This window comes from Cryptotermes secundus, unplaced genomic scaffold (assembly GCF_002891405.2).
Source record: "Cryptotermes secundus unplaced genomic scaffold, Csec_1.0 scaffold327, whole genome shotgun sequence".
Lineage (NCBI taxonomy): Eukaryota > Metazoa > Arthropoda > Insecta > Blattodea > Kalotermitidae > Cryptotermes > Cryptotermes secundus.
The window spans coordinates 252,156-264,678 of NW_019720706.1; the positions used below are offsets into that span (position 1 = coordinate 252,156).

The 12,523-nt window shown below is 41.2% G+C and overlaps 1 protein-coding gene across 1 annotated transcript in view; it reads left to right on the forward strand.

Annotated features, from left to right (window-relative positions):
- The window catches only part of LOC111871617 (G-protein coupled receptor GRL101), a 203,147-nt gene that overhangs the window by 161,083 nt on the left and 29,541 nt on the right, over positions 1–12,523 (forward strand). The window contains exons 11-14 of the mRNA XM_023864843.2: positions 979–1,098; positions 8,094–8,210; positions 10,710–10,829; positions 12,388–12,522. Coding sequence (XP_023720611.1) covers positions 979–1,098; positions 8,094–8,210; positions 10,710–10,829; positions 12,388–12,522 — 492 coding nt within the window. The remainder of the gene's footprint in view (positions 1–978; positions 1,099–8,093; positions 8,211–10,709; positions 10,830–12,387; position 12,523) is intronic.

Below are 12,523 nucleotides of genomic sequence, written 5' to 3' on the forward strand. Positions count from 1 at the left end.
TTCATGTCATTGACGTCAGTAGCCTGTCCCCAGTTCATGTCATTGACGTCAGTAGCCTGTCCCCAGTCAAGCGGTTCTTCTTGTCTACCGCAACTTCCTAGTGCTATTGACCTCAATTTTCCTGGATTCACTGGCCGTTCCCCCCCCCCCTTAGCACACAACACCATATATGGCCTTAATCGCTCTCCACTGCTCCCATTGGTCCGTTCTCCCTAACCAACCCTCCTGCCTAATTCGTATATAAGCAGCGCCTTTCACATCCTATCACTACAGCTACTGCTCTCTGCATTCCAAGCCATTCAACTGCTCTGAAGATGGAGGCGCTACGTTCCTCCGAAACGTCGGCCAAAACGAAGAATACACGGTGCCTAAACCCAGAAGACGACTTTCTTCTGCAGATAAAGTTCTTTATTCTTATTTTTTGACCTATTCAGAAACTGAGTCCTGACCCGTCCAAGACTAAAGGAACTGAATAAATTCCTATATACCCTCGATTACCGTCATTTCCTCTGAACATATTAGCAGCGCCTTGCAACGTAAGAACCCTGATAGGACTATCCTCTTCCGGTTGTAAGGGCTGCCTCCTCTTCTCACTCCTTCCCTTAATTTCTTCACTCTCTCCGTGACTGTTGAGGACTTAACACCAAAGGATTGCAGCCGCTTCTATGGAGTGCCCTCGCTGCTATTGGTCGGAGCCCTAAACAGGCGTTACCTACAGGATCTGAAGCTTGCCTGAACAGAGACTATCCCTTCAAAACTAGTCAAAAATATCGTAGAAGTAACGTTAATAAAACTGCGACAACGTAGCACACCAAGCGTCTGAGATCAGGAAGAAAAGTTGCAATTTCAAAGAGTGCCCCTTCACGTTAAATCGTTAATAAATTCGACAGAATCCCGAAATATAACGTTGCGGTCGCAGCACAAGCAGCTTGCCTTGTAGTTAGTGTATACTAACCCGCATTTTCATTCATGTTGCAGCAAACGGGCTGGACGTAATTGGTGAAAGCATCTTATGTTCGGACAACCGGTCGCTGCCAAAGGGTCTCAAATGCGACTTCAAGTGGGACTGTCTGGAGGGAACTGATGAGCTCAACTGCGGTAAGTGACAGTGAATGACAGACACTTAACCACCAGTACCCTCTGTGAGCCGATTATCTAGAAAATGTGGGACCCTCGACGTCTCATAACCCTAAGGGCCTCCACGGCCTGTTACAGGGACAGCTTTACCATACCACAAAACTGCCACGTCGGCGCTTTGTCTAAATGTTGTTAGCGAAATTTGGTTGCACCGTCGCTGCGCACTTAATTGTGAGTATATTTATTTTTTTCTGTTCCCCCCCCCCCCCTTTGAACTCTATAATTAGCGGTTTAGAGAGGTCCAATAATCAAAACTCCCGCTACGTTTGAAAATTAATATGGGTAGTAGCAGCCTAGTTTTAGATGTAACACTTCTGAATTATATTCGGGAGAGTCCAGGTTCGAATCGCGGTTTGGACACCGTCAACATTGACTGAGTTTTGCCATGTTTTCCTCAGTCCTTTCAGGCAATTGCCAGAATAATACCATAAGTCAAACGACAGCTTCCTTCCAGACCCCTTCTAATTCATTTTTCACTGTCACCCTCTTTAGTCTGAGCTACTGACAGTATTGTTATGTAACATACCGCCTGTGTGGTCTAGTGGTCAGAGTTCCTGGCTACAGATCCAGAGGCTACAAGATTTTCTGAGAAGTAGTGGGTCTGGAACTGGGTCCACTCAGCTTCATGAGGATAACTGAGGGGCTGTTAGAGAAAATAGCGGCTCTGGTCTAGAAACCCGAGATTAACGGCCGTGGGGATCCGTTGCTCCGACCACGTGACACCCTCTATCGGCAAAAGTTAGCACTAACTTCGCAGACAAACGGTGGACGCTCGGTCGGTATAGTTCGCTTGCGGAATGCAGGACAAGGAGTTTTTTTTTTGTTTATTGTTATGTAAGCTACAAACACAGCGTTGATGTTAATTTAAATTAACTTATCCATGATATTTTGTTCACATAAAATTTCTGCCTGAGAATTATGGGACTAAAGACTTGCACCGCTCGGGATCTCCTGCTTTCGTAATAGAGTAACATATCAATAGGCTTCTAATCTTGTTATAGATCCGACTTATAGATCAGTTCTTCTAAATGAACTCCATTCTTCCATTGTTACACTTCGTTAAGTTAAAGTGAACATCTTTGTCTTGTAAGATTTGAGGCTTTCACGGCGGTGACTATGAAGAAAGCAGTCTTCTGGGATTTGGCACCGTGTATAAGTGGTGTTAACCGACGTTTCGGAGGAACGTATCGCCTCCATCTTCAGGGTAGAAGAAAAAGTATAAGAAATCTGCAAGCGACAAGACCGTGAGAACGGTAAAAGCAGACGTCGGTTAACACCACTTATACACGGTGCCAAATCCCAGAAGACTGCTTTCTTCATCTTTGTCTTGATTTTCACTTTAATAATTCACTTCCAGTTGATTTTTGTGTGTAGTTACTTAAAATATTAGCATTTGGGGAAATTCGTACTCTAATTTAATGCATAGGTATTTTCGAAATTATTTCTTTGCAATTTTCATACTTCATTAGCCTCGATGTTCATGTACTGCGGATTTTGGACTGTTCTTTCAGAATTTCAAGTATGAAACTCGATAATAAATTATCGTTTCTCTATTTGGGTTCATAATATTCCAAATATATGTAGCACGAATGGGGGAGACGAGGAATGCTTTTAGTATACTCGTATTGGTGGGAAAGCCAGAAGGAAAGCGACCACAGGGAAGACCAAGGCGTAGGTGGGTGGACAATATTAGAATGAATCTTAGAGAGATAGGATGGGATGGTACGGATTGGATAGATCTGGGTCAGGATAGGGACCAGTGGAGGGCTCTTGTGAACACGGTAATGAACTTTCGCGTTCCATGAAATGCTGGGAAATTCTTGAGTAGCTGCAGAATTGGCGGTTCCTCAAGAAGGGCTCAGCTCCATGAGTAAGTAAGTAAGTAAGTAATATTCCAAATATAAATTATTTCACTGAGATCAATATGTTATATTATGTACCAGTCTTAGTAACTTTCAGTGAGGTTAGATTTGTGACTCTTTTAGGCTGAGGCCACACGAGCGCACACAATGCGTACGTTGTAACGAACATACTTTATGACGGACGTTGCTGAGAACACCACACAGTTGCAGAATGCGGTGCGTAGTTTTTTGTCTGCAGTGGAGCCAGAAGAAAGCGTAGCATTCGCCTCTCTTGTTTATTTCTACAACGGACGTCACGACGTTCGTTACAAGGGACGCATTTTATGCACTCGTGTGGCCCCAGCCTAAAAGTATGGATTACACTGGATTGGTATAGATGGAATGAAACGCCATCAAAGCACCAAGAATTGCTGTGGGTAACAAATATATTCAAAATACGCCGAGTAGTTTCAGAGACTAAAGAGATGGACGTCCTGAGAGAATCTCTCATTATTCAATCCAATCATTTTATGCAAATACCGCGAAAAGGCTGTACGGAGGGCAAAATAAAAGACGAGTTAATTATATCTCTCAGTTCGACATGAAGCACTCCTGAGAAATGGAAATGAACTGTGAGATAGATGCAAACATCAGCATCTGTTGCAGAATAACTTGCCCGACGCATGCAACTTTATAATCTAAGATATTTCGTGGTAAGTTGACACACTTGATAAAATTTCTATCGTTCTGTGGTTACCGAAGGTTCATCACCTTGTTCACAAGATCAAGTTTGTGGATTCTGTTCTGAGTCAGTCGAATACCATCCACATCCTTACACAATCTTCCTCTAGTTTAATTTTAAATATTTCCTCTCAAGACTTCTGATTGACCTCGTCCTTTGATGTTCTTCGTCTGCAACTGTGCACGCATTTCAGATTTTTGTCACTCTCATCTCGTCCCCTTTCTTATCACCAAAATATTGTGAGATGAAAAGTACAAGTAAAAAAAGTAAAAAGTAAAGCTATCCCTGTACCAGGCCATGAAGGCCCATAGTGTTGTGAGACGTTGAGGGTCCCACATTATCTAGACAATCGGCTCAAAGATGGCGGTAAGGTTGTCAGCCTTACACGCCGGCCGCGCTTAACTCCCCAAGAAAATCATTTAATTAATTCCTGGTACTCATTGCTGTTAGAGGCTGAGTAAACCCCAGGGCCTAGTACGGTCCATTGGCCTCATCGGGACTTGAACCCGCGACCTTCCGGCTTGTAGCATAGCACCTTAACCACTACGCTACCGCGTACCCCGAGAAAAGTACAAATTAGGTGAAACATTATTACGTGATTTTCTCCATTCTCCCATAACTTCCTCTCTTCCTCTCACTCAGTTATAAACATTCTCCTCTGTGTGGGACTGAGGTTCTCACAGCGATGGATATGAAGATTCCTATTTTCTTGGATTAATGCCGTGAAGTCCGGTGAAAGGCAACCAATATTTCAGAAGAATACATCGCCTCCATCTTACTTACTTACCACTTGCTTTCACGCTAGTTTCTTGCTCGACTCATTCTTCGGTCCTCAAGATGGAGACGATATATTCCTCCGAAACGTCATTTGACTTTCAGCGGACTGCGGCGTTATTTCCCAGAAGAAAGGACACTTCTCTCTCTTCTGTTATCGACCCAGTGAATCTTGGGCCTAAGAAGCATTCTTGTTTACACATCTCTTGTTTCCTTTCCCTTAGTTCGTCTTCTATGCAATGTTTAAAGTTCCGTTATATACCTCATGAGAATTTCATGATATAGTAGTTCCAAGTCTTGCGAAATGTGGACTGTATTGGCACTAAATCCGATCCTACAGCGGGACGCCTGCTCAGAATGCGCGCAGCACAGAGGTGTTGGAGAAGTAGTCTACCTTGCGCGGCGCATGTCTACCAACAGTACGACTTCTCTCACTTTGGCCATTTTCTAACCGCGAGTATTTATTGCAGCAGTTTCCCATATTTATTTATTTTGTATAGTTACTGTTTGCATACATGTCTACTTAATTGTTATTAATTCATCGCGTTGTTGTTTTCTTTTTCTTTTCTTCCTTCTTTGTTTTCATCCAGTTTTATTTAGTTTTATCCTTTTTCTTTTTCTCGCTTTCGCTTTCAGTAATTTCACATATCTTCATCTTTTCCTTCTTTCTTTCTTTCTTTCTTTCTTTCTTTCTTTCTTGTCTTCCTCCTTCCTTCATACTTGCCTTTCACTTTCTCTCATTTTCTATCGTCGTTTGCTTCTTTGTATTCTTTCTTCTGTTTTCCTTTTTTATTTTCTACTTCTTTCTTCCTTCCCTTTTTGTTTATTCCTTCCATTCATTCTTAATTCTATCCATCGTACTTTTTCAAATTTTTATCTTTATCACACTTCGCCTTTTTGTTTCTCCTTTCTTTGTTCCTTAGCATCAGAGCAGCTGCCACCTTGTCTGTTTGCTCCGGTTTAGAGCATAAGGGAAATGAGGAGTTAAGTTACAATATGGTATAAACACGGCTAATAAATGATTTTTCGAAAATTTCCCGAAGTTCAAATATGCAGGAACAACAGTAGTTGAATTTACGTTTTCGAAAAAAAATATATAACAGATTAAACTTGATGAATGTTTGCTACCTTTCATTTCAGAATATCATGCCTTTCCAATTTATCTCTAAAAATATAAACCTAATTATTAAAATGTGCAAAGCTGTAATTTAACATGTTTTAGGGATGTGAGTCTTGGCTCGTGACCGGAAGTGAACAACCTATATAGACTGAAGCTCTCCACAGAGCGATTCTCCTTTCAAAAATCGGAAATACCGTACAACATATGTCCCGTAAATTTAAAGTTAGAGATTATTTGAGAGACTTATGAGCAGATAGCCGCACTAGGGCCCTGGAGTCGACTCGTCCTCTGACAGAAACGAGTACCAGGAATTAATTAAATAATTCTGGAGAGTAAAGCGCGGCCGGCGCGTAAGGCTGACATCCTTACCGCCATCTTTGAGCCGATTGTCTAGAAAATGTGGGACCCTCAACATCTCTTAACCATATGGGCCTCCACGTACTGTTATAGGGATACCTTTACTTACTTTTTACTTTATGAGCAGATGGCCACTACTTAAATGAATATTGTCTGTAGGCTTAGACCGAATTACGTTGTCTCAGAATAGAATAGAATAGAGAGGTTAACTATTGTGAACATTAACAATCAAGTTCCTTCCGTCAAATGTGACACTTTTTTAAGTTTTCCACCTCGTCACCACCTGCCTTACATGTTTCGGCTCACCACGGAGCCATCATCAGAGGCATTTATAATAGAAAAAGAAATCACCAACACACAAAACTTCACTTTGTCCAAGATAGCCACGTACCAGTTAATTAAAATAATTACAAATAGTTAAAATTACCCAGAGTGTCGGTTCACTAAAAGTTTTCCACACACCACTGTAGCTTTTTGTAGCTGTAGCTGTAGTTTTGTGTGTTGGTGATTTCTTTTTCTATTATAAATGCCTCTGATGATGGCTCCGTGGTGAGCCGAAACATGTAAGGCAGGTGGTGACGAGGNTCTAATTTCCCAGGGATTCAGCACAGTATGAGCCAGATCTGAAATATTATTATAAAACATACTGTAATGTTTTGTCCAGTGTTATTAAAGGAGATGAAAATTAACAATCAAGTTCCTTCCGTCAAATGTGACACTTTTTTANCTGCTGGTGTGAATTGGATTCATCTGGCTTAGAATAAGATCTAGAAACGGACTTTTGAACGCAGCGATGAGTGTTCGGATTTCATGAAATGCATAGACTTTATTAACCAAGTGAACGGTTGTTATCTTCTCAAAAATGACTCTGTTAAATGCGTCTAGGCTGTAGGGAGTACCTTGGACAACGTTTCATAACTAGGAAAGGCAACGGTCCTCGAGTCGGAAGCAATTTTCGTGGTATACGTAACGTTGGCTAGGTGTTACTTGTGGACAAAATGTTCCCTTCCTTCTTGAAGCTTTAACTGACAAGGAATTGTTCTGATGTGCGCAGTTTTGAAGTCACTGCTGCATACGACAAATCAAAGAAGAGAAGCCCATAGCTGTACTCCAGTTAATGATACGTCTACATATCCCATTTTCTTAATGGATCCCTTAAAATTAGCCTTGCTGTTCATTTGTTGCAGGCACAAATCCATTCTTGCGAAGCGAATCTCACTATAGGAAACACACTACATAGTCGCATGACTTGTTGTCGCGTAATTAGTTCTTTATAAATGTCTTTATGTGCAATATAGCATAGAACTCGTTACATCATAACAGATATGTTTGGAATGAAATTGGTATGTCTCGGTTTGGTAAATATTTGTGTCATCTGCAAGTTTCATAGGAAAGACCTTTTTTTTTTTTTTTTTTTGNAGGTAATACAGTTTGTTGTATCATAATCTGCTGGTATAAATCAAAATTGTGTTTGTAGTTACTATAGGATTCTGACGATGGTGTATAACACACAGAGATATTGGGTTTTCGGACTTTATCCATCGTCCTGGTTTTTAAGATAAGTGAGAAAAACACGACGTTTCGGAAACTGGATCTGTTTCCGGCCTCAATCACTGGTCCCAACAGAATAGGTGTTTTCCCTCACATGAGTTATATGTATTCAATTATTGCTCAAGACAACCACAACCAGTAAATCGAACAAAATCGTAAGTAATATCTGTAGTAGGCAAACTCTTCGAAATGTTTGGAAAGGAAACAACTGGTTGTGATTCTTAATTTGTTACAATGTTATCTCAGCTGCAAGTGTTACGAGTTGGGACGATGATTATGAATGCAGAGGTAGATAGATATTTCTAATAGTAGTAGCCTGTTTGAAAGTACTATCATGATATTCGCCTGTAGTTACTGAAGACAACGCCGCAAGACAATAATCCGGCCAAAAATATGAACCAATTTCCTCCCAAATTCAAGTCGAGAAAGTTACTGTTTAACTTGTTAGGTGAAAAAGAATAGGGCAATGATCATGATAATTGTAGCAAAAACCCCTTATTCGTTATCTCATAACCACCAAGTGTATACGATTAATATAAGCTGATCCTTTGTTTTTAACGTTATTTCGCAGAGCCCAGAGCTTGTGCTGAAGGAGAATACAGATGTTCAAATGGCCAGTGTGTGAACTCAACCCAACGCTGCGACTTGCAGTTTGACTGCTGGGACAAGAGCGACGAATTGAACTGTGGTGAGTTTAGCTGTACCACTTGGAATTTTCGGCTAGTTTGATCAAACCTATTTGCTCCTTTCTATTGCGAAGGAAAGGCAGAGTTTCGGTGGAACGCGAAATGTCCCCGCCGAGGGAAATGCAAGCAGGAGTGCCTCGAGGTTCTGTCATGTCCCCTACACTGCAGTATATAGTATATACATGATGCCCCCCAAACACCTGGTGTTCATCTGTCCCTCTTTGCCGAAGACACCTGTCTGTATGCGTCAGATCGTAAAGACGGTTTCGTTCTCAGAAAGCTGCAGCGAGTTCTGAGCTCAATGAGACGTGTGAGCCCTGGAACATAAAAGTCAAAAAGAAAAAGGTAGGCAGTCTCCTTTTCTCATAGACGTACACTGCTTGAGTCTATCTGACATTGAGTGGACGGAACATCGCATTTCGAAATAGCGTAAAATATCTCCGTGTAATCTCGATAGGAGAAGTACATGGAGTTTGCCGAATTCAAAATATTTATTAGAGTCTATTCGTTACTCAAAAGTGAGCGATTAAGCTCTAACATTAAATAACAAACTCTTCAACAAGCACTCATTACGTTTATAATGTCTTTTGCCTGCCCCGCCTGGGAATTTGTGCCAGATACCCATCTCCTGCAATTGCAGCGTCTGCAAAATAAGGTTCTCCGTACCACTGGAAATTTTCCAAGGCGCACACCGGTTCGCGATTTACACACGGCTTTCAAACTTCCATAAGCATGTGATTACAAAATTATGCATGCAGCAAGCAGAAGTCGTACAAAAACATAAAAATGACGCAGAAAATATAAGAGGCTTGAACTTGACGGCGGTCAGGAATACGAGATTTGAATTGACTAGGCTACCATTGTAGCGTGAAGTACTTAAGAGAGGCATAATCTGCCGTTCTCACCCTGGACTGGCCAAGGCCTTGTATATATTGCATTTTTTTTTCTGTGGCGCTACAGCCCCAATTTGGGCCTAGGCCTACCTCCATGAAACTCTCCGTTTCACTTCGGTTTACTAGATCTTACACATTCGGTAGGACTCCTTGGGCGGGTGATCAGCTCGTCGCAAGGCCTCTACCTGTAGACAAACACAGAAAAACGCACACAAACATCCATGCCCTGAGTGGGATTCGAACCCACGATCCCGGCTTCCAAGAGAGCGAAGACAGTGCATGCCTTAGACCGCTCGGGTATGTATTGCATATACATATAAAATATATTCAACTGTGTATTGTACTCGTACATATAAAGCTGAATATTATTTATATATCGATAATTGGCCAGCTATGAGACATAAATGACTTTTAGTGTCAACTATGACTTTGACAAGTGACTTAGCGAGCTACATAAATACAGTAAATCTGTAGCCGTCAAACAGTAATTAAAATATGGTCTTGAGCTCCAGATGGGACTCGACACCAAGACTGACTGACTGACTGTCTGCAAATTTTTAGAAACTACAGGGAGTTAGACCTCCAGAATAGAGCAATCTTCCTAACCAACGCCACGAGAATCTCAAGTGATGTCTGGAGCATATGATGGTCAAACCTCCTTGTACCAACAAATTATAATAACAATTTTAATTTGGATTAAATCCAAATATTTGCATCTAGAATTGCATGTACCCTAAATGTCCGAAACTTATCGATAAAATGCCTTTATGAAACCGTGATGTGGTGTGGGCTTATGAACCGCTTTCTTCTGTCTGCATGCAAGGTTATGTCATTCTGCCAATTATTACATAAAACCCAAAAATTCATTTAAAATTTCTGTACCATAAATTATGACCGTCTCTGTGGTCTAGTGGTCAGAGTTCCTGGCTACAAATCTAGAAGACTCGGGTTCGATTCCCGGCGCTACCAGATTTTCTGAATGGTTCTGAAACGGAGTCCACTCAGCCACATGAGGAGCTATTTGAATGGAAAAGTAGCGGCTCCGGTCTAGGAAACCGAGATTAACGCCTGTGGGGATCCTTGGTGCTGGCCACGCGAAACCCTCTATCCGCTAAAGTTGGCACTAACTTCGCCGACAAGCGGCGGTCTCTCGGTCGGTATAGTTCGCTTGCGGAGTAAGACCACGGAGTTTAGTTTTTTAGTACAGTATATTATGGAAGAATTGAGGCTCAGAAAGGATCAATCTCGGCATTGCCTTTACCGATGTTTTAAAGATTTGTTTTCTTTTGTCAGAATCGTAGAAGGATGCATGAATTTGAGCATATCGAAGTTCCCATCCAACATACATATAGTATATGCCTATGCAATTTTAAGATTTAAGGACATGAAAACTGGCATGGGTTCAAAGCCAGCAGCAGTTCTTGAACTGTCTCAAGCTTATGTCTCCTAAACTCAAAAAAAGGAACCCTGTTCTCCTAAGTTTCATTATTCAAATGTTAGTAAGTGTCTTCCCATAATTTCTAATTTAAAAGTATTTCTGTAATTTGACAGTAGATAATATTTTAATTTGTCATCACCATAAGACGTGCCAGAATTTTCTCCTAACAGATGACGAAGAATGTCCCGAGGGTAAGAAAAAATGTTTTGATGGTGGACAATGCGTGGCGGAATTCCTCTGGTGTGATTTCATCGTGGATTGTCCAGATGGTTCTGATGAAAGAAACTGTGGTGAGTGTCCATAAACTGTATGTGCGTGCGTGTGGGGGGGGGGGCGCGCGTTTGCGCATGTGTGCACTTGGTTAAAGTGCAAGTTGGATACTGTTTGGGTCACCCATCACTCCACGATCCAGGACAGTTTGTGATCCCACAGGTCCTTTTTATTTGGTTTCTCATAGTTCCCTTTGCTTGGATTAATCCGTCTATGGACAAGGGGATCAAATTCATGTACCCAATTAACTATGTACTAGAGTTACATGAGAGGTGTTCTGGATTTTGATAGTGTTTTGTTGCACAAATTCCTTCATGACATGTACACAATAGGATATGTGCAGTAGTTAGTATGCATTTTTTAACTGTTGTTATTGACTTTGGGCATTATATTTCACACAAGCATTTATATATTTATATAATGAATAAATTGTTAATACACGAGTAGATTCGGTTGATGAGGTAAGTCAGAATGTCCAGACTCCACATTAACTTCAATGTATCGTGCATGCTCAGGAAACACCACTGACAGTCAGGAAGGGGAACTACTGAAGCAATGTAATGTCACATCGTTGATATGCTGTATTTTAGAAGGTTATGGCTTGTAATAGGCATAGAAAAAAAATGGGGGCCAGCTGAAGTTGTTATTTGCTGGATGTCACATGGTTGCAGAGATGCATTTTTAGCTACTTTCCTATCCTGAAAAAAGAAAGGTGGCTTATCTAGTCACCATGCTGCAGGTATGGATGTCTGTGTCTGAGACTCCTTTCAGCCTTTGAAACTTGTGTTCGATTTTCGTGAAGCTTGATATAGGTTTTGTGCCATTGCAATGTTGTACTTTTTAAAATTTCAACAGTAAAATGGCGATCGTAAGAACTTGTGATGTGGGGCTGCTACATAATGTAGGTCCTGATGTGGTATTATGGAGTTGGGATAGTGACTGGGAACTAGCTGGCCGACTGAGGGGTCAGAGTTCTAGTCTTATTGGGGTCAAGAATTTTCTGTTCTCCAAGTCATCCAGACCAGCTTTGGGACCCACCCAGCCTTCTATCCAATGGGTACCGGGGGGGGGATGTTCTATTTCAGAGGACTGTCCCAGCATTTTATCTGAAGATACTGTGAAAAGTCATAAAATATATCATGATAAATAATTTTCACCCGAGACTCTAAGTCATGGGACAGGAATGTTGACCGTTACAGTACACTGTTAATTAACAATAACTCAGGCATAATAAATGCAATCATTCAAAGAATGACAGTTTGCCTGCCAGAACTAGGTTGCTAGTGCTTCCTGCACATTATTTGGTGTCATACATCCATTTTAGCCTTGGCAGTCAGAAAGCTATGCATACAGTAGCATGGTGGTTAACTGGATCATAGTTCATATATGCAATGATTAGGACTTCAGACAAAGTAGTATATTTTAACTTCCTTGCAGTTCAACAGGAGTTGGTCAAAGAAGATAATTTGATCATAATCAATAACATTGTAATGCTGATAGTTCATCATAAATTGTAATACTTACATAAATTTGCCACTAGAATTTACATAATTTACAAACTTTTTTATGCTAATTTAGGTGTGAAGCCTCCACTATGTGCCCCCAATCAGTTCCAGTGCAACAACAGCCAGTGCATTGATGCTTCTCTGAGATGCTTCAACTCTGGTAGCCCTCGGTATGCTTGTGCAGATGGATCCCACCTCATTGGATGTAG